Source organism: Girardinichthys multiradiatus, chromosome 13 (genome assembly GCF_021462225.1).
Source record: "Girardinichthys multiradiatus isolate DD_20200921_A chromosome 13, DD_fGirMul_XY1, whole genome shotgun sequence".
NCBI classification, from domain to species: Eukaryota; Metazoa; Chordata; class Actinopteri; order Cyprinodontiformes; family Goodeidae; genus Girardinichthys; species Girardinichthys multiradiatus.
The window spans coordinates 5,780,620-5,805,788 of record NC_061806.1 but is presented as its reverse complement, the minus strand read 5'-3'; the positions used below and the strand labels follow the sequence as shown (position 1 = coordinate 5,805,788).

Sequence of the window (25,169 nt, the reverse complement as noted above, 5' to 3'; positions counted from 1 at the left end):
AGCATCGCTCTGGTCACGCTCCATGTTTCAGTATATAAAATTAAGCTTGCTGCTACTATCCCTTGTCCTCCTGACTACACAGCCGCTTAATCCCCTTCGTTTATCCCCACACTTGGCCTTGACCCTCAGTGTCTCTGGGAACTGCCCACTTTGGTGGCATTTTTCAACATTTGTCTGGAGGCAGGCTTATGCTTTTATTCGAAGTTAGTTCCATTTTAAACAGCAGACAGTTTTTCATTGTCAGCATTAGTTAATCTTGTCACACTCAGAGATATGTGTGCAGGTTGTGTTGTATTTGTTTGTGTCTCTCGCTCATCTCTCCTGTAAGTTGTGATTCCTGTAGAGAATGATCTGGCCAACCTGACTCTGCGTTGCATTTACAGACTGCACTGTCACAAAAAGGAATTCTGCTCGGCCATCAGAATTCCATTCTCCAGTCACTAGTTTAGGAACATTTGGAAGGTATGCAATTCCTGGATAAGGTATATCAAAGACTCAATGACATGAAAAACTGACTCTTTCCTCCTCGTTCTGATAATTACTCATCTGTATCAAACCCTTAAATTTTTTGAGACATAGTTTCTCCTCCACCCAAGCTGTTCAGGAGAACTGGATAATTTTCTTGCAGTGCTCCTTGATTTTCTGCCGATTTCAGGAAGCGCATCATGTCAAAGAATGTTCTTGCCTCATACCTGACAGGATCACAGCATGTTGGAATATTTGACCACCAATGTAAATCAGGTCATGTCTAATAACATTGGTAAGTGTAAGTTGTAGGTTTTTGTGTCTTATTCCCACATAAACCGAAATTAGTTAAGATTGTGAAGCACCCTGAGGATCATGGAGACCCAGATATCTCAGCCTGAACTGAAATATTTGGATTCTTGATAAAGTCTTGCCAAAAAACACTAAACAGAAGAGCAGGAGTACTTACAAATAGAAAACATAGACTCAGCAATGTAATGCAAATATATGCATTATTTTATATACAAGTAAACATACAGTTTTCTTTTCTGTGGTATGTCTTTGAGTACATAACATGTCGATAAGCATCTAGTATATGCAGGCACAAAACCAAGACCATACAATAAAAATATTTAGCAGTGCATTAACCACAGAAACAAGCTATAACCAGGTATTAAACCAGGTATTCATTTATTTGAAATCCATTACATAATAGCTGAAATGTTTTTAAATTGGTCTCTTGTGCGCAAGTGCGTGTGTGTGTACCTTTTGTTGAACAGCTTGTTTCCTTTAGTGTTGTCTCTGAAGAATTTTAATCTCATTTCAACCAACTCCCCACAGTTTCTTTACATTTTCACCGGCTCTGTTATCTCCACACACAAATTAGCTGTTTTTGTGGAACTGGTGAAACCACGCTGCTGAACTCTCTGTTGGTCTTCTGCTCACAAAGGATTTTTCTTTGGAGACAATTCCTTCTTGGTTTTTTTCAAAGGAACCTTCACTTCTTCTCTATCCAACTTCATCCCAATGATAAGATAACACTTTCACCTGTCATGGCTCACGGTTACACCAGGGAATTCCAGAATAGGGTCCAAATGTAGGTTCACACAATAGTATGAAAAAGAACGGCAGAAGGGAATAAAGCTTTGAGGGATTTTACAGTGGGGGCATTGAGGAATGGAGTAAGTAAGAGGGCTGATAAGGAGATAAGAAGCTTGGAGAGGATTAACATTGACCTGAAAAAAGCCATGTGGTTACATGCGGTGTCCCTTCTAGTGTCAAACATGAAGCTGCTGACACATGTTTTATATTGACCAAGAATAATATGAGCCAAGTATGATGCAGTTTATCAATTAGTCCATAGTATCTGTGAAAGTGACATCAAAATGCTTCAGACAGTCAAGGTTCATAAGACTTTTAGAAATTGTTACATTTCAGCTTTTAAGCTACAACTGTATAGTGAGATTTCTTATGAATTGGTGGAAAATCTTATTCAGCTCTTTGATCAGGTAAATAAAAACAAAGATTATTCTTCCATACTGAAAACAGTATTTTTACTGTTTGCAATTTACGAAACATTGCCTTTCTTCAAGTAGGAAGGTTCCAATTGTCTTGACTTGATGAAGCCAGTTTTGTGAGGGATCATAATTGGCTGAAGCTGGTAGTTTACCAGGATATAAAATTATAAGTTTGACAGCGCTCAGTCGATTGCCCAAATACTCAGAACAATAAGAAAGTCAAAGAACCTTTGTGAAGACCTAAGAAGTGTAGATTTACACAAGTTGGAACGATTTCTGAGCAATTTCTGAACAACTGCAGGGTCCAAGATTATCAGGTCAAACAATTTGACATAATTGTGGAGACAGTTCCTCAGAAATGTCTCCACTTCACCAAGGTCTGGAAGGAGTTTTACGCTGCTGTGGATGGTGCCAATCAAACAGGAAGAAACTGCTACAAAATGGACTCCTTTAAGCTCAACTGTAGCTACCCAAATAAACAAGTCACATGCCTTCAGGGGAAGGTTTTATGGTCAGATGAGACAAAACTTGAGCATAAAGAAGGATAACTATCTTCAAATTGTTCAACTTCACTACAAACAAAAAGATGGCTGAAATTTGGACATAACTGTATGTTCCACCTTAACAATGGTACTGAAAAAACATCCAAATTGGTTTCAGAAAAGCTAAAGTTGGCAAAAATGTTGCTTTAATAATTGTCTTCTTGCAGCCCTAACCTCAACTCTTGAGAACTTTTGAGAGCTATGCCTTTGTCCAGTAAACCTAGTTTAACTCTACCAGTTCTGCCAGACAGGATTATGCCAGAAGTTTGTTGGTGGCTTCAAAAAATGTAATATTTTGGTGGTTTGATGAGGACCTAATGCAGACAGGAGGCAGAAGATAATAATGAACAAAATCTTTCTGAAAACTGAGAAGCCAGAAGTGACAAAAAGTCGAACTAGAGGCAGCATGAATGGAGAAAACAGGAGATCAATGGAAGAGAAACCCACGTGTTAACAGGGTAAAAAACAGATCAGGATCTGACAAAGGTTCACTGAAACAACCTTTACTTAGAAGAATGATTATTGGATGTGAACTAAAATGATGAAAAATGGGTTTAAACAGTCCTCTTAATCATAAAGTTCACATTTTGACATCACCAAGATGACACCTAACAGCCAATCAGCTGTAAGTGACCATTTTAAGCCATGAAACAGGATGTTCTCAGACGGAAGTGGCCACTGAGCTTAAAGCGCACAGATTGTCATCCTCAGGTTGCAACAGAGGCACAGAGAGACTGAAGGAGTCACAGAAAGGTATAAAGACGGACATCTTTTGGTCATATCCCACACTGGTGATCGCTTCATTGTGAACAGTCCCCTGCGAAAGAGTTAAACAAGCTGCAGCAGTACCTGACCACAGGTCTCATTGTCTTGAATGGGCCAGGTGTCAAGATCTGCCTGTGTTAGGTTTTGAGTTCCTTCTCCGTTTTCTCTACTCACATTCTTTAGTTGCTGTTATTTCAGTTCATTCACGTTGATTAGATTCATCATTCATTGTTGTGTTCAGATTACTTTCTTGGATTCCTGTAGTAGGTGTTTTAGTTTGTTTATTCTTGTAGATTTGTTTCCCCCCTGTTTATGTTCTTTAGCTCATTGTTTGCTTCTTATATTCCTGTATAAATAAGTTCCATTTGATTCACTGCCCATTTGTGTTAATCAGCCTCCCTCCTTCAGTTGCTCTGCAGGTTTTCTGTCATGAGCTGCCCCATAATTCTCCTGATTAGCCTTCCTTTTTCATTGGTCCATTCTCCTCCCTACCTCAGTATTTATACTCTATGGTTTCCATTTCACCCAATGGATGGTACTGTTGACTATCTGCTCCATGCATGTTACCTTGTTCTTGTCCCGTACCTTGCCTTTCTGTAAGTTTTTCTGTGTTTAGTTATTAAAGATAAACACTCAGCCCATCATGACTCCAGGAACCATTTGCTATGGATAAAGAACCTGTGAGCCTTAGAGCACATTTACACTGCTGGTCTGGTCCAGGGATTAGTAAAAGGGAGAAAATTCACATCTTCAGTTGCCAAGGTTTGGTTTCACACAGATGTTTAGACCGAACTGAACAACATCATGCAGTTGCAATGGATTGCTTCGGGGGCAGTATCAAATGTAGCTAGCCCTGCACCTCTTCACTACTCAACTTAGCCCCATAAGACATTTTTGAACTCGTACGTCTTTTGATTTGTGCTACTATATTTTCCTTCTACTTCTGCTCTTGCGTCACATTGTATAGTGCGCAGGGACCAGCATGCATTCAGACTGGAAGCGATCCAACAATAAAACCATAAGTTGTGCTGACATTCTTATTTACAATATAAAAATAATGTATACATCACTTTGCAGTCTCTTCAAATGTACAAGGTGTACTTGAATGCACCATAAAAGTACACCTGTGGCAAAATACTTATCAACGGTCTTTTCTGGAGGGAAGCAGTTTGGCTCAATGTCTGCTGCTGTAAACACACCCGGGCATTTGGGGCTGGTTGAAAATAACAGGCAGGTTGATTTGGACTTTTGCCTGGTTTCCTCTGTCAGTCAGTCATTTTCTACTGCTTATTCCATAGTGGGTCACAGGGGAGCTGGTGCCTATCTCCAGCAGTCTATGGGCAAGAGGCAGGGTACATCCTGGACAGGTCGCCAGTCCATTGCAGGGCAACACACAAACAACCACGCACACACTCATTCACACACCTAAGGGAAATTTAGAGTCACCAATTAACCTAACAGGCATATCTTTGGACTGTGGGAGGAAGCCGGAGTACCCGGTGAGAACCCACGCATGCACAGGGAGAACACACAAACTCCATGCAGAAAGACCCCAGGCTGGGAATTGAACCCAGGACCTTCTTGCTGCAAGGCAACAGTGCTACCAACTGCACCACCGTGCAGCCCGGTTTCCTCTGTACCTTTGATATTAAAATTCTGTTTAACATTGTTCCAGGGGAGTAATTATGTTCAGTGTAAAACTAGCTACATACCTTATTGCTGATGTAAAGTCCACTTTTTTTTCTCCATCATCAATGCAGTTGAATAAGAAAATCTAATATTTCCAATAGCATACCGTGGTGCTAGCAGGGAGTCCTCTTTGCTTTGTTTTGGTGCCAACTAAGGTTGCGCACAAAATTCCAAATGTAAATGTTCTGCTCGTGAAGTGCCTAAAACAACATTGTATCCATTCAGAAGTGTGTTCCAAACTGGAAATCTTCTGTATGAATACAAATATGGTCACATTCTTAATCACAGGAGAACACAGCACACACAAGACAAACACACACTCACCCCCAAGGGCAAATTAGAGAGACCAATTAACACCAGAGGACCCAAAAAGACTTCATGCAGAATGATTTAAGGCTGGCATTTGAACCCAGGACTGTCTTGCAGGGCAATAGTGCCAAAAACTGTGCCAGTACCCAGCTGGATGCTTCACCCAAATAGTCCAAATGTATTTATTTTTCTGTGAAGCAACAGACAACTTTATTTTATTTCAAACCTACAATAATATATTTTCATATTCAGGTTGTAGACAAGCAGTTAGTAATGTATTTTTACCCTTACTACACAGTGAAATAGACTTATACTGGAAAACTCAGGCAAAATAGGCAGTTTTTTGCCTAGCAGCTAGCAGTTAACAGGTCAATTGTTAGCGTGTCATTTACATTCCTATCTAACCAAATGTGCACAGAGATATGACCTGAAGCTTCTCTGCCTCCTGAGTTCATTATGATCGCTTCTCGAGCTGTGCTGCACACTGCATTAGAGCCATGATGAAACTCTATGGATATTTTGCTGTTACTGTTCTACTGTCTTTGGCCAAAGGGCGGAGAGCTGGTAGGATATGTTTTACTTTCTAAATAAGCACAAAGTATGTGTTTTTTCAGAAAGATATTTGGGCTCATTTTTCATTTCTGTTTTTGTTTGTGTTATTTGGTAAACGCTGTGAGATAATCTCGGTTTTGCAACTGTAAGATCAACCAATAATACAGTGACTACTTCATGAGCAAGCCCTATCAAGCTATCACGCAACCCCGTTAGCTGACTTTTCATAAACCACTAAACGTTCAGTTTATTCATAGTACCTTGCTGGTACCTCCAAAGTACCTTGGAGAAAATAGCTGAAAATTGGGTTTGGATTTGCATCACATAAAATAAATCATAGTGGCTCCCATGCTGCACGCAGCAGGTAATGCTAATATTTTTGTAGTGGTGTACAACACTACAATAAACATATGAGCAGTTAAGAGCACATTACTGCAACCATTATCTGCACACGAACACACACACACAAACACACACACACACACACACACTCATGCTCAAAATGTTCCGGAAACACCCGCTACACTTGTAAGCTCAACATTTTGAAGTTATTTATTAAGACATATGAACAGTTTATTCAATTAGCAGTGCAAAAAAAACTAAAACTTCTGGGCTGAAATGCATGCTTAATTTTTTGCCATGTGATAATGGCATTAATGTGTTAAGAATGTAAAAGAGGACAGATACTTACTGTAGGACATTTTCATTGTAAAGTTGTCCTTTAGCTACATGAGGAATAGATGTAAAAGATCACCAGAGTCATGCATAAATAAGTCCCAAAGTAGAGTTTGGTCCTAAACTATAACAGACTGAGTGAAAAAGGGCTTTCATTCTGGATTTGGAAATGAAAGAACCACAAGTGTCCTCTGCACTGTTTATCAATTCTCCTCCTGTTTTCCCAACAGCTTACGTTACCACTTTCACTGAATCACTGTTTCCTGACAACACAGTATTATTAGGGACTTTTGATTAAAAAAAAAGATCTCTTCGATTTAACATTACAACTACAATTACCCATATGTGGAAACAGCAGAATGATTTCTGTTCTCAGGTGACTGCAAGCAGGCTCCACTCTGTGTAGACAAATTAATCCAGGGTGATAAGAGGTGAAGCACCTGCATCCACTACAGGAACTGGTATTTCAGTTTGAAGAAATAAAGACCTCTGGTGTTCCTGAGCAGAACTGCAGATTCAAAATGGTGTCTGAAAATATACAGTTGTAAAGTATTTTAGCCCTGAGTAAGAGGTCTTGTACGTTATACAAACATTTGTTTTCCAAACATTTGAAGTTAAAACAGCAGATATGATTATGTTTTTCTTTAACCTGCAACCCATGGGTGTAATAGCTCATTTTAAGCAGAAATAAGTGTTTTTATTTCTTATGAAAATGCTTGATGTGAACATGAAGTGTTCTTTCACATTTCACTTCATGTAGAGTTTTGTTTTAATGATTTGTTTTAACTTTTAACTGATAAATAAATTATTTTACTGTACATTTAAATGTATTATTTCAGATTGGAAAGTTGAGAAAACACAACTGAGCTCCTTTCCAGGAAACAGGTGAGCTACACGATACAGTGCTGCTCTATTTAAATAATTATATCTGGCTATATCTGATAGAAAACAATGACACTGTTTAAAAATTGAACAACAGTTTTCTATGTGAAAGGGAATGAACAAGAATTCAATAAAAAAAAAACACATTTATTTTTAAAACAAATGTGTGAATATTATAAAGTAAAATCTTGGCACCAAATTCTAATAAGTCCAAACAACACAGCCACAGATTTTACGATTAGAAACAAAACATTTTAGACACAGAGGCTATGTAACCAACCCAATGTTACCTTTAGGGAAGATGACCATAAATCCAGCCACCAGACTATTGTGATAATGGAGGAAGACCCTGCTGTGATTGAATCAGGTACTTATCTGTTTGAGAGGAATTCAAATTCATCAACATTGGTGAAGTACCACGAGGGGGCACTGAATATTATGAGAGGAGGCCATCCGATTTCTACCAGAAGTGATGATATTGTACTTGTTGGCCATGGTAGTAAGGGCTCCACAGAAGAACTCCGCCTGGCTGGTTTAGATGCAGAGGAAGTTGCCCGATTTGTATCCAGCCTAAAGACTGAATTACTCATTGATCCCACTGGCACAATCAGGCTAATCAGCTGCAACCTTGGAAATGACCAAAACTTCACTCTGAAGCTGCTCCAAGCTTTCCGTTCTCTGAATGTGGAAACAACACTACACCTACACAACACACTCCTATCAGTTAACTCTGATGGGGAGATAATGAGTAGACGAGATGGTGTCTGGAGGTCTCATGACTACAGCAGTGATGTCATTGCTAAACTCAGCCCAACAGGTGACCTGCTGACAAGGAAAACATTCGGCTGTTCAGGTATCGTACATCCAAAATATAAAGGAAATATTCTGTATCTTAATAGTCTGGAGTGGCCAAGACATCCTCAAATGTTTGTACCGATGGAGCTACGGAAAAAATACCCTTCTATTGACTGTTTGGAGGGGCTCACTTGGAGCTTGTTTTTTGAGGAAAATGAAAAAAGACGTGCCCCTGATTATATCCCCAACAACGATAACCTGAAAGCAGTTTGGCTTGAAGTGACAGAAGAGAGCAGCATTCGCCTTAAACATATATCCAACATACAGGACCTTCTTGTGGAGATCCGCTACTGTGCCAGAGAAGAAGTGGCCTCAGACCTGTATTACGTTCTAAATGACTGTATTTATAAAATCCATGGGAAAAATCTGAGTGTAAGTCTGGTAGGCAAGTTCATGAGAACTGAAAATGGAGCAGAAACTGAACTTTTTCGTCAGAGTTTCGGTGACCAGCAGGGGGAATATTCTCTGCAGGAGCTGCAACAAGGTCTTAAACCATCCAAATTTAATGACTTCTGCCGCCAGACATTTCAGTTCCAGCAGTGTACCTACAACTGTGAAAGGTGGGGGCGTTATTTCATGGCAGCAGTGTTCTCAGCATCAGTAAGGAACTTCAGAACCTTCTCACTTTTTCTCATGAGTGTTATTGGCTGCGAAGTAGGCCGTTCTCAAGGGACTGACAGCTCCCTGTGCACAGCCTTTGTTGGAGATGACCATCCCTTGGTTACTAATCAGCCGTGGCCTGAACATCTGAAACGAGGATTCTATGGTTGCACTGTTGACAACTATGAGATTGCACCACAGAACAGACAGATCTGGTTGGATCAGGTTGTTGCAAAGGAAAATTCTTTGTACATTAAATCGAAGCAAATGATGGATGCATTTAATCACAATGACCAAACTGAGTTGGAAATTTTTGGGAAGATCAAAGTCATGAATAAGTATGTGTTCTCATCTTATCTGGAATACTTTCGTGGTACACCTGAAGGGAAGAAACTCAAGAGAGGATGCTCTCCTTTGTTCTACAAGAACTGAAATACACAACTTGAAATTAATGTGTGGATTTGATAGATATAATTCAGTGCTAAAATCTCTCCCACACCGAATTAAACACATATTTTGTTTTTCCTGCCTAAGCTTCTGTTATATCTTCCTAATTTAAAGCAGCTTAACATAAAGTAACAAGTCATGGTCGACACAGGGTTTGGAATGCTTGTTATCTGTGTTTATAAAATAAACAGTTGAAATTAAAAGTTGTGTTTTATCATTTTTGAGGCTAGGGGGTTAAGTTATGACATATCCATATACATAGGGATTTTTGTAGTACTTGAAATGAGTTTTTCTGTTGTCATAAATACATAAAGACAAAATGCATAACAGGCTAGATTCAACGGTAGATTATCAATAAAAATAACTAGGATTTTGTAAAGACAACAACAACAGAAGGCATTTTTTCCTTGGGTTTCCAGCTATCACTGAAGACAAATTAGAAATTTATCAGTTCAGGTGAATTCAGAGAAATATCATTATTTCAGAATTGTATGCCATCCTGCAGTCTTTTGCAAAAGTCACCTTCCTAACCCTTATCCAACACAACTCTTAGACACTTTTTTCATAATCATAGTGCACTGTATGTCAGGATCTGGGTTGTGTTTTGTGTTTTGTGCTTGCTGCATGTGTTCAGTGGTTTCAGATGGTGCTGGACTTCTCAGGTGTGCTGGGTGACAGGTGCGACTTATTCTACTAATGACTTTGAGGAGTACTTAAGCAGGAGGCTGCCATCACTTTGATGCTAGTGTTTTGACCACAATGGTAACAAGCTCAAGCCAAACACTAAGTCTATGCTTTGTTCTTCGACCTTGTGTAACTTTGTTTATGCTCCTTCACAGGCTAAGTAAACCTGAACCCTGGATTTATATCACTGAATACTGGCTACGTGTCCGGAGGTCTTTCTGGATGATCAAGGCTATCTACGTTCTGAGGATTTAATTTCCTATCTACTGGCTTCGTTTGGATTCGCATCTCGCTGGCAGTTTCCTGCTACCTTCGCCTCCTGGACCAAGCCGTAAGCGTACCCTGTTCACCCTCCAACGTAAGCATCTGCACACCAAACTCATTCCTGTTTTGCCTGAGCTCACACTGAACAGCACCTAAAGAACCTTCTACAAACCTGGATCCTGAATGCCTCTTCCCCTGGCTACCTGACCACACCTATTTAGTTAGCTGTTCTCTTGATTGCATTAATTCCTTGTTCTTCCTTTCACCAGTTCTCTTCCCATACAGTTGGAGAATCATCCGTTACGTTCCTGATAATCTTTGTCACAATAAACATCCTTTACATATTCTGTTCTCTGTATGTGGGTCAGATCTATTGCAAACAAAATGACACTGTAAAGTACTGTAGATTTTTATCATAACATTCCTTTTAGAAATGCAAAAATATAGTGTGCAGCTCTTCCATAGACAGGAATTTATAGTGTATTTGCCCCTTTGCTTTTGCTGGTTTTAAAGTCCAACAAAGATAAGCTGAGCAAATTCCAATAAAAAATAAAATGGTTTTCAAATGATTTAATATATTAAGGAAGAGAAGCTATCTAAAACGATGAGTAAAAACAGTTTGCTCCCCTAAACCTAATAGCCAGTTGTCCCACCCACTGTGGCAACAGCTTCAATAAGTCTCTAGCTATACCTCTCAATGAGTCTCCTGGCAGAATTGTTTCAATTCAACCACATTGGAGGGTTGTTGATCATGAATGGTCTGTTTAAGCATCTCAGTTGGATTTGACTAGGCCACTTCAAAACCTTTTATTTATTTTTTTTAAACAGAGGTGGATTTGCTGATGTGCTTTGGGTCATATTCCTGCAACTTAAATCAAGTGTGCTTGAGCACAACATCAGACATTCTGTTTCAGGGTTTTCTGCTGAACAGTAGAATTAATGGTTCCATAAATTACTGAAAGTTGTGCAGGTCCAGAGGAAGCAAAGCAGCCACAGACCATCACACTACCACCACCACAGCTTTAGATGTTCTTGGTTCTTTTATTACCTCATAGATGACTTCTTGCTGCACTCTTGGATAATTCTGGTAAATTGGACACTCCTGGGAGGTTCAGTACTGTTTCATATTTTCTTTTGTGAATAATGGCACTGTCGTGCATTAGATATGGCTTTGTAACCCCTTAGATGATGACTTTGTTTCTCATTTTTTAACCCTTTTTGAATGTCTTTAGAAAAGCATGTTTTTGTATTCACAGGTTAACTTTGTCTGATATTAAAATCAGTTTGACAATCCGAAGAGTGTGTTATGAACCACCAATGTGGTCATTTAAAAGATGCAACCACTACTAGCTTTCCTGCTGGAGTTTTCAATGCTAGAGCCAAGTATTTACAGGACAGAGAGAAAACAATGCTGGGGAGTGGAGACGGAGGGTCAGAGGTCAGCCTTCTGTCTGCCGTTCAGAGCTCTAGATGACAAATGCTCTGACCACTCCTGGTACAACAAGCAGAGGCTGAACAGAGTGAGTCTACAGGAGTGTGAGCCCACCTGTATGGAGAGGACATTGATCAAATATGGCTATGTTCACACTACAGGCAAATGTGGCCCATATCCGACATCTTCATGGTAGTCAGAACAACACAGTTCTGATCTTCTCCAAAAACAACCCAATTGTGCTACCTACATATGGGGTACTAAATCGGATACATATCTTATCATTTCCAAAGCGTCTGCAGTCCTGTCTCATTTCATCCAACTTTTAAGTCATCATCCTGGCTCCAACTACACATCCACACAGACTTAGCAGTCACTGATCCATTGAAGGCCATTACTAATAGTTGTGATCTCTTTTTCGTACCTTTCTTCATCTTGTCATGATATGGTCATAATGTCAACTTCCATTGCTCAACAACTTAATAACACAGAGACACCAGCATCCATTATTATTTCAGTAAACAGTGTGCTGCTGTTTGACGTCTACATTCTCCTTCTGTGCATGCGGGTCGCTTTGGGGTTTTAAACCGTTCAGACTGAAGTCTGATGGCGGTTGCATTAGATAATATTTTGAATGACCACACACACACAAAGAAATTGGATTTTGGAAAAAAAATCTGAATTGAGCATTAAGACTCTAACCGGTCCAGGGAATAAGAGACACTGTTTTTGAAAAGAGGAACCTTTTTAAATACATTTTTCAACTTTTTCACATTTATGCAAGATGAGCTGCTCTAGACTTCAAACCTGGTAAAACTCTGGCATGTGAAGGAAGTTTCAACTTGCAACAGCTAAACTAAAAGGTTGAAGGAGTAGAACTGAAAATATTTGCTACATTTTTTGGTCTTATTTTGTCACAGGGACTGCACACTGTGAGAATAAAAATACCCATGGGGAATGCCCCTGGCACCCATTCAAGAAGGGGTGTGGCCACAGAGAAGGCCTTTGCTGGTTCTACCACAAAATGTTTAACCTCACTGTGGTTATTTCAAAATCCAGTTTTTAAATTGTGACATCAGTCTGGTTCCATGTTCAGTTATATCAGATTTAACCCTCTCTTCAGCTACAGGAAACATGTTACATATATTGACTACTAGCCAATGAGCAACAGACCATGTTAATGATCCAGAAAGGCCTGAAAAATACAAACTTCCTGCTCTTTCTTACACGCAACTAAACCAATGTGTTTAAATCTACTAACTGGACAGCAGAGGATTCCAAAAAATTTATTAATTTTCATACAGGTGTCAAAAGGTAATTACAATGAATGAACTGTGTATTAACAGGATGTTGAACTAAAATATTATTTTTGAACAAACAAGAATGTCACTCTGTGTGGTTAGATATTTGGACATTTGTGATAAAACAATGCAAAAATACACAAAGAGTCTAGATTTTTTTTAAATGTTTTTTTATTTAAAAAAATTACATTAGCCTGTTATCTGTCCGTGGTAATATCAAGCAAGATATGGCTGGGCAAATGCACACAACTTTTTCTCATCTTCAGTTTGTAAAAATCTGGGGGTAATAAAATATGGTTTCATTTCATGTCAGATGAGACAGAGATGTGATCATTAGTACAAAAAGATTACATGATTTTATTACTAACTTCTTCTATGATAAGGGTTGGACATAATTTGTTGTGGTGGAAATAATGTTGAATATTTGTTATACTGCTTAAAATGCACTTTTGAACTCCAGACTGAAAGCTTGCTGACGAGCTGAGAGCCTGCCCTTCACAGGAGGATGCAGCTGCATGATGAACCCGACCGGCTGAGGATATTATGCTGGCTGGAGGCTGCTGACTCAATTAAGCTCCAGAAGTGTTTGAAAGAGACGCCCTCTCCATCTCCTACACCAATCTTTTGCAGGATCTCCCCCAGTCCTTGTTCTGTGTTGAGCCCCTGTGTGAACAGAACAAAATAACGATTTAGTTTGCTACTTTTTATTTTCTTTTAAGCAAATTAACCTGCAGATTCTGGGTCTCTTCAGTCATTCTTTGTGAATGGTTCTCGGCTTTCTGATTATTCTCTTGACTCTCCTGATAGTGCAAGGAACACAAGGTGGGTAGAGCACTTTGCTTTCCCCATCATTACATGCTTCTTGCACAACATCTTGGAAATAAGAACAATTTTTGCTGGCCATCAATTAGGACTAAATCAGCTGATAATGATTTGCTGGGAGCAGGATAGCTGGTGTATTGTCTTTCTATGCTTATTTCACATTCTTTCATGTGTCCAATACTTCCGTCCTGTGTCATTCCACCTTATCAAACACAAATTAAATTTGTACACTAATTTGTGTGGATTTCTTTCTCTGTGTGGATCACTTGTGTTGGTTTCTGATATCTAGTATGAATTTCCTGTCAACACACCAATAAGAAATACATTTATTAAGAAAACGTTATTGTTGCCAGTATCTATAAATCTTGCTGTATGGGTCTTTGACCTGGGAGACCGGGGATAATCTATAAACCAGTAGGAGCAGAGAGAATATTTCTATAGAGTTCTGATGACAAATGCTGGGTTCTGGCCTTCTTCTTTGTCTTTGTCATGTACCATCTACCTATACATTACTGGTGGAAGTACATCCTTTCTTGAAAACTGTTTCCTGTAATTAAATAAATTAGAATACTTTTCAATAATCAAATTTATTGATATGCACCTATAAACTAAACCATAGTGTCCCTGTTCCTCCAAATGTCAGGTTTCAACAGATGGAATGATATTCATATATATCTGTCTGTCTAGTTCTACATGTACAGGAACTTTGATGACACCCTATTCTTAATCTATAGGGTCCATTTTGTTGATGGAGCCACCGTTGCCAGCAACAGTAACTTTAACTATTCTGTAAACATTTTCCTCAAGATTTAGGAGTGTGTTTATAGATAAGAAAACCAAAACTGGAAGGGATTGGAACACCAGAATTCATTGATTTGGTGGTAGGACCAAATACTTCTGGAAATATAGTGTATTTGGGTCTTGTTTTGTCCATTTTGTAAGGACTCAAACCCAGAGAAAAAAACAGATGTAAAGATGAGTATTTTAATAAAATAAAAGAAAGAGAACATTTAAAAATGGTCTTGCACAGGAAGAAGAGACATGACACAGATGAAGACATGGAAACAGACAGGCAAGCAGAGGAATTCAGCAGTGAACAGTGAGAAGCAGTTAGTATTTATAATGAGGCAGGGAAGGAAATGAGAAACGAACTAGAAGAGTTAATCAGATGAAACAAGGAGCAGCTGAAGCAGAGAGAAGACAGAGCAGCTAAAGGAGAGGGACTATTTAATGAGAGCAGAGCCGAAAGACAAAGAATTCAGGGACGTATCTACCAGAAATCTAACAGGAAAATAACTTTAGACAAATAAAGAACACTAAAACACAAAAGAACGAACAAACAAGGAAAACACCTAGCAACAATGAGCACGGAGAAACGAACGTAAGAAAGCAAGACCTGAAGAACAAAATAAACAGCAAAGAAATGTTAACCATTTCTTTACACAACAGAAAAATCAAGACACAAACACCTCAGGATTGTTACAATTTGACATATAATAAAACATTAAATAGACTACATTTTCTATGAAGTTTCATTTAGACATTCAAGTAGTAAACTTCAGGTAAACACAAGAGAGTGTATGTATGTCTTCAATGTTTCTGTTTCCTGGTGCCTGCCTGACTCTGCTGAGCATGTTCTTGATCGCCTTTGTTTGAGCTGAGTGAGGTGAGGCGGGTTGACACACCCAGGTACTACAGTCAACAGCACACTTGGATCAGGGAGGGGCACATGCACTCTAATGGCAGTTTTACCTTCACCATGTTAGGCATCTGGGAGGACAAAAGACCTTTGAATTCATCTGTTTTCAGTGTTGGACTGTTGTCCGCCGAAGCCGAGTGGAACTGGGTGACCAGTGTATCAATTGCCTTCTCCAGGTCAGTATACTAAACACAGAAACAGACGAAATGATAGGTTAATTGTCTGAAGCCTTAACAAAAACCTCTAACATAACAGCCCACTGAACAGACAAAATGAGGAAACTTTACAGTAACAGGGTCAGTTCTTTACTCAAAACCCCAAAAGTAACTTTAAATCCGATAGTTTTTTTTCCTTTTTGTAACATTTGTCACAGTGTTGCACATAATCAGCATATTCTTTGTCTCTCATTATCAGAATAATCCCACTAAAACCACTTGCTAATCAAGTTTACTAAACAGGCCATTTCAAGGCTGTTTTTGCTGACAACCGTTTCCAAGGGCATGAGTAAACATTAAATCCTATCATGTCTGTATATCTTTAGCAGCTGCTGCTAAAGATCTACTTCTATCATTTAGCACTCCTGTTAGACACACGAGGAAGAGCAGAAACCCCTGAAGCAGAGACGGTGAAAAAACACGACGACTTGTTTGGAATGTCATAAACATTCCAGGAAAGTGAGTGTCAACATAATCCGATGTTTGGCTGCATTCTGTGAATACATGTGCATTTAGCTGGTTAGACAACTTCAGTCATTTCTTATCAATTAGAGATTTTAGCTGCACTGTTTTTGCTAGCCATAACCACTAACGCTAGGCTTGAACCTAATCTTGAATGCAATAACAATGGTTTAATGCTACCTTGTTTTTAATTTTACCATCTTGACCATCTTAAAAAGCTGATCTAAAATGATTGAAATCTAACTTTGCATACAAAAAATCACACCACAGATGCTTGTGAAAAATGAAATACACCCATGTAACCCGTTGATACGGGCTGAATACCATGAAAAGTCTCAAAATGCAAGGAGGTGTGCTTTCATTTTTCAATAGCTATAGATGAATGAGTGTCTTAGAATATCACGCAAGTTTGTTCCTGCAGAGAAGATTTATATTTGTAGAAAAAAGCACTGCTTTGCATTGAAAGGATCCGTTGAAGTGGTTCAGGCAACCATGTCATGTTTTCTGTGTAGGTCTCACTGTGGGAGACCCATGGGTGACGTGCCTAAAACACAGGCTGAAAGGACTATATAGTCCTTCTTGTCTGGGAACCCCCTTGGACTCCCTCAGGAGAAGCTGGAAAGTGTCCCTGGGGAGAGGGATTTACGGGTTATAGTCCTGGACTTGGTACTCCAATGACCCGATCTTAGATAAGTGGAAGACAATGGATGGATGGATGGAAAGATCTGGGGTTAAAGAAAGACCATAGATATTCCTTGAAGAATTGTATTGTACTGATGTTTATGGTAGTTTAGAACACAGTTTAATCTGAAAAGACAAGGTTTTAGTTTTAAATGTTTTACAGTAATTGTTGCCTATAGGACACCTCCTGTTTTAGTCTAGCTTTAACTAAACCATTAAGAGTCTCAAAGCCTTTCCTATTCCATGAAGCATCCTGGGTCCAAACAGCAAACATTTCCAACACCACATCCTCCTGAGCCAAAGTAGGCTGAGCCAGTGTCGTTTCTTACCTTTCATTACCTAACCAAACCAGTGTTGCGGAAACTCCAGTTATTTGGTGAACTTTTATGCTAGTTTTATGTCAGTTTACTATTGTCAGTATTAATCTGTGATGATACAATATCCACCTGCTGTCAGTATTTTCTGCTGAAAGTCTCTGATCAAGCTTACATGAAAAGAAGCCATCTGCACTAGTGAAGAAAAAGCCTGATCCAAACAACTGGCTGATCAGTTTGTCTATTTAAAGTCACACCATCAATTAGTTTCATTACCCATAAAACAACAGAACAGCTACAGTAAACTAAATTCTGATCAATCTTTTGGCCAACACAACTAAAGAACTACCAGGTATATTAACAGTTTATAATATATTATTTATTGAACTAACGATAGTGTAGAGTTTATTTTACTTTTTGAATACATTGAAAGCCCTGATGGGTCACTAGTTTCATTTAGTGACCAAAATGAAATGATTTTTTTTTTATCCTGATAGACCAGGTGTATATAGCATAACTGAAGACAAAAACATCTTATGTCAAGCTAAGGAACAGTAGAAACGAATTAATTACATTTTTATTTATTGTACAGTTACAAGATAAGCAAAACAATAATTAAAAATACAATCTGAGCTAAAAAGAGCACACAATGGGTCAATAATTGCTTTTGGTTCGATATTCTGTCTTTCATTAGTTTAACATCAAACTACTTTCCTTTTTCATTTTCATATTCTATATCTTACAATTTTCTGCAAAAACTTGATCGTTTCTTAAACAGAGTAAAGAACTTGAACGACAACAAAATTCACACGTCTTTGTTTTATTTTAGGCGTTTCGTGTCTTTCGTGGCAAAGCTTGACATTTTTAAAAAGCTTCGTGTTTTACAAAAAGACTTAAATCACGTTTGAGTTCAAAATATTCCTTTTCTTTTCCTGTTCCTGTTGTTTTTGAACATTTTAAGTGAATCATTTTAGCCAAACAATGGATTTAGTTTACGTGTCTACCACACCTTAATTGAGCTCAGTGCTGACTGCAACAATGCACCAGTGCACCTCTGTGCTTTAAGGATTCAGACATCAGAAAAGTTATCTTGAAGTTTATATTAAAAACTGTTTAATAAAGTTTGCAATCTTACATTCTGCGTTTTCTATGAGTTATTTTAAGCTCCAGGGTGTAACTGCCGACCGAGCAGCTACTAGTAAAAAATAGGTTTCAGCGGGGATAAGAAATATGTTTAAACCAAAGATCTTCAGATTTTGTCCTTGAACTATTATGAATTAATGTAAAAGTCATTAATGTAAAACTGCATGAAAAACGCCCTGAGAAGGAAGGAGCTGCGCTGCGTCATGTTCGCTGAAGGCCTGCGGGATCCACAGCCGGGTTAGTAAAGAGCTCACTTAGATTCACGTCCTGCTTCAGGATCGACTGAGCATTAAATATTCCTAAAGTTCCCACCATGCCTGGACAGCACCACAGCCACATTACTGAAGAATATTTGCCTGGATCGCCTTGTGACGCACTGCTAGCCTGACAGGAGCGCCTGACGCTGCGTCGCCTCTTCTCAGGGAGGGGCCGCTGACTACACACACACACACACACACACACACACACACACACACACACACACATCTGGAAAGTTTCAACTTGCAACAAAGGTTCAGAAAGAAACTTTGTCAAGTTGGGCTGAGCCTCCGAACTTTAAAAACTCCAATAGACCCGACCGCCTACAACCAATTCTGCTTCTATTTTCAGCGGGTTAATCTGACAAAGTGCCGAGTAGCTTTGATGAAGTTAACTCGTCCAGCAGCTAACAGTAAACGCTCTGATGGACACAGAATAGAAACAGCAACACCTTGATGCTGTTTGTACTAAAAGGCAATGATCAAACAGTCAGTTCCTTACCGCAGACATGTCGGCTGTACGGAGCACCTTCCTGTTACAGTCTACTGTGAGTAAAACTCTGCCTCTGTCTCTAGTTGCCAGATCTCCTGGAACCTCCCTCTGGAGGTAGGAGGAGCTGGGAGTTAACCACACTGAAACATTACAGGCAGCCACATACACCCTCCGTCTAATCGATCATGTTCTCATGCATCAGCGTGCTGAAAGGTAACCTCAGAGATCTGTTTCAGGATTTATCTCAGGCACACCTCACAGTCAACAGATGACTCATTCCACATCTGGAAGTCTTTAGTGAAGCCTTATTATTTTTTTTACACACTAACGGCCTGCAATTTTAGGCTGGCATTTCCCTTCTCTAGAGTTTTAACTTCTAACTTTGTGACTTATAATACGTCTTGGTCAGCTTTATAATAGGACCAAATTCATTCCAACTACTGCCTAAAAAGATGTGCTTCTAGAGAGGCTTTCTCAGAAAAATGGAGCCAGAGACAGGCTGAGACAGAAAACTTAGTACTAGAGAAGGAAACTGGCAAGACCACATTCTTTCTGTCTGCTTTTCTTACACACACACGTCACTCAGAGTCAGGTCTTTGTACGAACAGGTGGAAAGCCTGACTTTTAGGTTTAATGAGGAGTCAAATTATTTGTTGAAAAGGAATTTAGCAACACAAATGTGGGTCAATGTGATGGCCCTCTGCCTGCCTCATCTATGATCACAGTTTACACCGAGAAATATGTAGACCAGGACTCAACACTAAGAACTCATCACCCTGACCAAATGTAGGAGTTCATGAAAAGGTGCAACTAATAACATGCTGGATGTTGTCCTAATGACCGCCCGACTTTTATGATTTAAAAACAGCTTTAGTGATGTGGACAGATAACAGGGATTAAAGGTATGTTTAAGGATTCTGTCTGACTGCAGTCTAGAGCACACTTCTGCTACAACGTATGGAATGACTCAAAGTGGAGGATACTGACAGCAACGACCACTGATGGCTGCATAGCTGAAATCTTGTAAAACGGCAACCTTTTGTCCCTATAGTGGCCGAAAAAGTTTTACTGCAAAAGACGGATGTTCCACAAACTGCAGATAGGGTGGGGTGTGTTTCAGGAGTGAGGGCAAAGATCTGCCAGTTTAAAGGTGGGATGTCTGATTCACACAATGATTCACATTGAGCCGCTTGAGAAGCACTACATATATTAAAGTCCACACATAAAACAAACTGTCAGGCTGTAACCAATAAAATACCTGTAACCATTTGAATACATTTTACTTGGATGGGTTTTATTACATATTTCTGAGTGGAAAATGTGAGAGTTTAACAACTTAAAGAGATTTAAATTAAATTCCAAAGAATTTAAATTGTACCTACACAACATGTTTGTAAAATTGTATCCAATTATTAAGTTTTAAGTTCAAAGTTAAAAAGAAACCAAAAATAAGAATTGGTTTGTGATTGAGACATAAGATATTATTGAAATTAAAAAATCCATATTTACATGCAAACCTTTTCCATGACAACAACGGCTAAGATGTGTTGTCGCTTTAGTGTTAGTGCTGTCGCTAAACTAGTTCAGTCTCATATAACCTTTTATTTTTATAACATTCTTTACTTTTACAAAGTTCCAACAGTAATTCCTAACACAAGTTAAATAACCTATCAGCCTTATTGTTCTCTGATGGACACCACAGACAACAAATGAGAATACCAGTTCCAATTCCAATAACAATGCTTGGGTAGGATTATGATTACCAATATGAAATAGGCACTGCTGTTACAAATTAAACATTGTTAAATCATATATTTACAAACTGAATGCTTGATAGATGTAAAGAATTTACAGCACTAATATTTAATCATTTGTAAAAATTTTAAGAACATTGAACATAACAGAAAGATACAGAAAACCAGCCCTTACCGTGTGTCTACATCACGGCTGAATGTGGCAAACATTTGTGAGTGAATAATCTCAGTGAATCCCAGCAAGGTACCATGATAGGAAGCCACTAGTGCAATAAGTCTATTCAGAAAATCTTTCTGCTTCTAAATATTCCACAGTCAGCTGTTAGTAGTTTTATAACAAAGTGAAATTAACTGGGAAAAACAGCAAGTGGGAGTGGGAGCAGTGGATGCTGAGGAGCACAGACGTCACCAACCTTCTGTAGAGTCAGTAGCTACAGAGCTCTAAACTTCATGTGGTCTTCAGATTAGCTGAAGAGCAATGGATTGCCAGCTTTATGGAATGGGAGTGTTGGATACAATGATGTAAAGCACAGTGCGGCTGGAGTCTGTTCTGTTTAGACATTACATTCTGAACAACTTTTTGGCTTTTTGTAGCTCATCATATCGTTCCGTTGCATCTAAGAACTGTCTCAACCTTTTGTAATGTTGTTTTCTGTGTTGGCCACATACCAGAATATCATCCATGACATTCATGACTCCGTTGAGATCCTCAAGTCTCTGAGCAATGCATTTCAAAAACACTTCAGGTGCTGATAAAATTCCAACAGTAAGCTTTTGGAATTTGTATCTTTCAAAGGGTGTGTTAAATGTGTACAACATAGAACACTCCTCATCTAGTTGAATTTGCCAAAATCCATGGTTTAGGTCCAGTACTGAAAAGATATTTGCATTTGGCATCTCTGCCATGACTTCTTCCACTGTTTGAAGTGGGAAGTGGCTTTGTAAAGGTCCGGGGAATCGATGCAAATTCTTATCTTTTTGTTTGTGTTTTGTACTGAAACCATACTCTTAACCCAGTCAGTAGGCTCTGTTTGTTTTTCAGCCACACCAAGTACCTCCATTCTTTCCAACTCAGGTTTGATTTAGGCTTTTGAGCGTTAAGGTTACGTTCCTGGGTGGATGTACTACTGGGGTAACTGCTGGATCAATCTAAATGTGATGTTTCCCAAAACCCTCAAACTCACATTGGTACTTTTTCAGGAAATCTGTTTCTTCTTCAGCATCCATTTTGTAGATTCTCTTTATCGGTTCCATCTGTTAACATGAATCTCCCTCCATGACACCTGTAAGTTAGCTTCTATTAACTGTAATGCCAACTTATGTACTTTGCTTTTGTGCTGACATTTCAGCTTTACCGTGCCCAATGGCACCATCTTGTGGTAAAAATATGTCTGTAAATTAAAGCTGGACTTCTGCAAAGGCAAATTATTTTGGATTATTTTAATTAATGTTGAAATAGGCAGAACAGTTCATTTCAATTAATCTTGTACTAAAGAGCTCCAACTGTCACTCAGACCAACCAATAAGCACAGACAATTTAACTTTATTGATAAGTCTCTCTTGGTCAGACAGGCGATGGTCAGGTCCGAGTAATCCAAAGTAACAGGCAGGAAGGTTCAAGTTCTCAGGGTCAGACAGGTGGAAGGTCAAAGCCAGGAAATCCAAATCAGCCGGGTTGGGGGCTGTTGGGTTCAGATTGAGACTGGTGCAGATCAGGCAGGCAGAATAACTGGACGAGGGAGAAAGCACACAGGTAAGCTATCTAGTCAGACTTGACTTGAAGTTAAATGAATGGCCTGAAGGTGTTACCACATAGGGTTACAGGACAATCTGCAGGAGGAGGAGCCATCCTTATATAGCAGCTGCTGCAGATCAGGGGGATGAGGTTCAGATGTGACGGTCATGGCTCACCAGCAGGCGAGACACCAACAAACATTTTTTGCTATTTAGTTGACACAACTTTACCTTTTGTAGAAGCCTTCACTTTGTTTGTACGTTTGACACATTTCGTGAGCACACTTTGCACTTTTGAACATAGGCAGGACATCTACGAGGCTCATGCTTGTATCTGCATTTACTACAGTCCCTTTTTTTCAAACATTGTCTTCTTTGGGCTTTTCATTTAGCTTACTTTACTGCTAAGGCTATTTAGTGCCATATCATTTTCCTCTTGTAGGAATGTCAGATGACTGTATAGTTTTATTAACTCTGCAAATATCAATAGCTTTGCTCAATGTAAGTCAGACTTTCTGAGCAGTCTAGTTCTCCCCTCCTCACGCAATATGATCTTTTATCAGTAAATCTGTAAGCTCCCCAAATGATCAGCCTTTTGCATATACATCAATGGGATGCACCTTTGGATTAACTGGAGCAGAGAATGTCAGCCTTGCAGAAAGCCTTCCCAGAGCTGCAGAAGGTTGGTCAATGCCTTAGTATTAAGCATTTGATGTTATTAGTTTGTGTGTTGAGGCAAGTGAGAAAATATTTTTTAGTGTAAAGCATGTTTCAATGCTGTTATCAAACTGAATGGAATACCATGAAAACATTTATTATATTTTGTCACTTATTTTAGAAAGTAAAACTCATATATTAAAGATTCTTTATAGTTTTAGAATCAGAATCAGAATCAGAATCAGAAAAGCTTTATTGCCAAGTACGTTTTTGGACATACAAGGAATTTGTTTTGGCGTAGTCTGTGTTTACACAGAGTGACATATTTCAAGCCTTTAATATTGTTATGGCTGACGATCTCAGAAAATTATAAATATTGTGAAAAAGTTAAATACTGGAAGATTAGGGTGTCCCACCGTGATCAGGAAAGTAACTGAAAACACCTGCAAATGTTTCCTAAACCACTGGGTCAATAGGTACACAATCATAGGGAAGACTGCTGACTAGACAGATGTCACTGACTTCCTCCACAATGAAGGTAAGCCTTAAAAAAATCATTGCTAAAGAAGCTGGTTGTTCAGCGTGCTGTATCCCCACAAATTCCTAGAAAGTTGAGTGTGAGGAAAAAGTGGGGTTGGAATAGACTTCACCAGCAACAGGAACAACCAAAGCCTTTAGAGGATTCTTAAGAAAAACCCATTTGAGGACTTGGGGAAGCTTTTTAAGGAGTGGACTGGGGCTGGAGTCAGCATATCAAGAGCCCCAACCCACAGACGAATCCTACACATGGACTATAAATGTTGCATTCCTTGTATCAATGCACTTCTGAACCAGAGGCGCCAAAGGTGTCTTATTTGGGCTACAGAGAAAAAGAACTGGACTGTTGCTTGGTGGTCCAAAGTCCTCCTTCAGATAAGTAAAGTTTGCATTTAATTTGGTAATTAGGGTCCCAGAGTCTGGAGGAAGAGTGGAGTGATACAGAATCCATGTTGCTTAAAGTCCAGTGTGACATTTCTGCAGTCAGAGATGATTTGGGGTTCCATGTGATCTGCTGGTGCTGTTCCATTGTGTTTTCTGGGCACTGCATGCTTCCTTTTGCTGAAAAGCTTTATGGACATGCTGATTTTATTTTCCAGCAGGACAATGGTACCGGCCCACACTGCCAAAGGTACCAAAAACTGGTCCAGCATACTGCCCTGATCTAAACCCCATAGAGAAGTTATGGAGTATTATCAAGAGAAACATGAGAGACCCCAGAACCAACAATGCAGATGACGTGAAGGCTGCTATCAAAGCAACCTGGGCTTCCAAAACCACCGGCTGATTGTCGCCATGCCGCAATGATGCAGTAATTCATGCAGGAGGAAGCCCAACTAAGTATTGAATGGGTAGAAGTTAACATCAGAATCAGAATCAGAATCAGAAAAGCTTTATTGCCAAGTACGTTTTTGGACATACAAGGAATTTGTTTTGGCGTAGTCGGTGCAATACAGTACAAGTTAAACAGTACAAACATATCTACAATATAATATAAATATAAGTGCACAGTTTTAAGTGAGTGAGAGTAAATATAGAGCAGTATAAGATGAGTCCAGTATAAGAGAGTCCAAGCTGAGCGTTAATGTAACGCATAGTTACAGGTTACAAGTGTCCTGTCAGCAAAAAAAGGGGGGGTGTGGGGGAAAGGGAGAGTGTCAGTGTGGTTTCCGGGCTTTGTTAACCAGGCTGGTGGCAGATGGGAAAAAACTGTTCTTGTGGCGTGAGGTTTTGGTCCGGATGGACCGCAGCCTCCTGCCAGAGGGGAGAGTCTCAAAGAGTCTGTGACCGGGGTGGGAGGGATCAGCCAGAATCTTCCCTGCCCGCTTCAGGGTCCTGGAGGTGTACAGTTCCTGGAGCGACAGTAGACTGCAGCCAATCACCTTCTCAGCAGACCGAATGACACGCTGCAGCCTGCCCTTA

The 25,169-nt window shown here is 39.3% G+C and overlaps 3 protein-coding genes across 4 annotated transcripts in view; 1 reads left to right on the top strand and 2 right to left on the bottom strand.

Annotated features, from left to right (window-relative positions):
• The window catches only part of sema4ab (sema domain, immunoglobulin domain (Ig), transmembrane domain (TM) and short cytoplasmic domain, (semaphorin) 4Ab), a 59,604-nt gene extending 58,066 nt beyond the window's left edge, over positions 1 to 1,538 (bottom strand). Inside the window, exon 1 of the mRNA XM_047384530.1 lies at positions 1,231 to 1,538. The gene's annotated coding sequence lies outside the window, so the exon portion shown is untranslated. The remainder of the gene's footprint in view (positions 1 to 1,230) is intronic.
• Positions 1,539 to 5,754: 4,216 nt separating this feature from the next.
• On the top strand, positions 5,755 to 10,524 carry LOC124879648. Of its 2 annotated transcripts, XR_007041075.1 has the most exons (4): positions 5,755 to 5,851; positions 7,354 to 7,399; positions 7,693 to 10,060; positions 10,138 to 10,524. XR_007041075.1 is itself a non-coding variant. In XM_047384343.1 (3 exons), exons 1-3 carry the CDS (start codon positions 5,785 to 5,787, stop codon positions 9,281 to 9,283), a joined length of 1,704 nt encoding a protein of 567 aa, XP_047240299.1. In that variant the 5' UTR covers positions 5,755 to 5,784; the 3' UTR covers positions 9,284 to 10,130. The 2 variants fall into 2 exon arrangements, 1 of the variants encoding a protein (XP_047240299.1); XM_047384343.1 differs by lacking the exon at positions 10,138 to 10,524 and having other exon boundaries at positions 7,693 to 10,130.
• Positions 10,525 to 13,316: 2,792 nt separating this feature from the next.
• On the bottom strand, positions 13,317 to 19,229 carry LOC124878782 (protein S100-A14-like). Its single transcript, XM_047382886.1, has 3 exons — positions 19,075 to 19,229; positions 15,554 to 15,685; positions 13,317 to 13,642 (listed from the first exon to the last, which is right to left on the bottom strand). Exons 1-3 carry the CDS (start codon positions 19,081 to 19,083, stop codon positions 13,475 to 13,477), a joined length of 309 nt encoding a protein of 102 aa, XP_047238842.1. The 5' UTR covers positions 19,084 to 19,229; the 3' UTR covers positions 13,317 to 13,474.
• Positions 19,230 to 25,169: the final 5,940 nt, after the last annotated feature.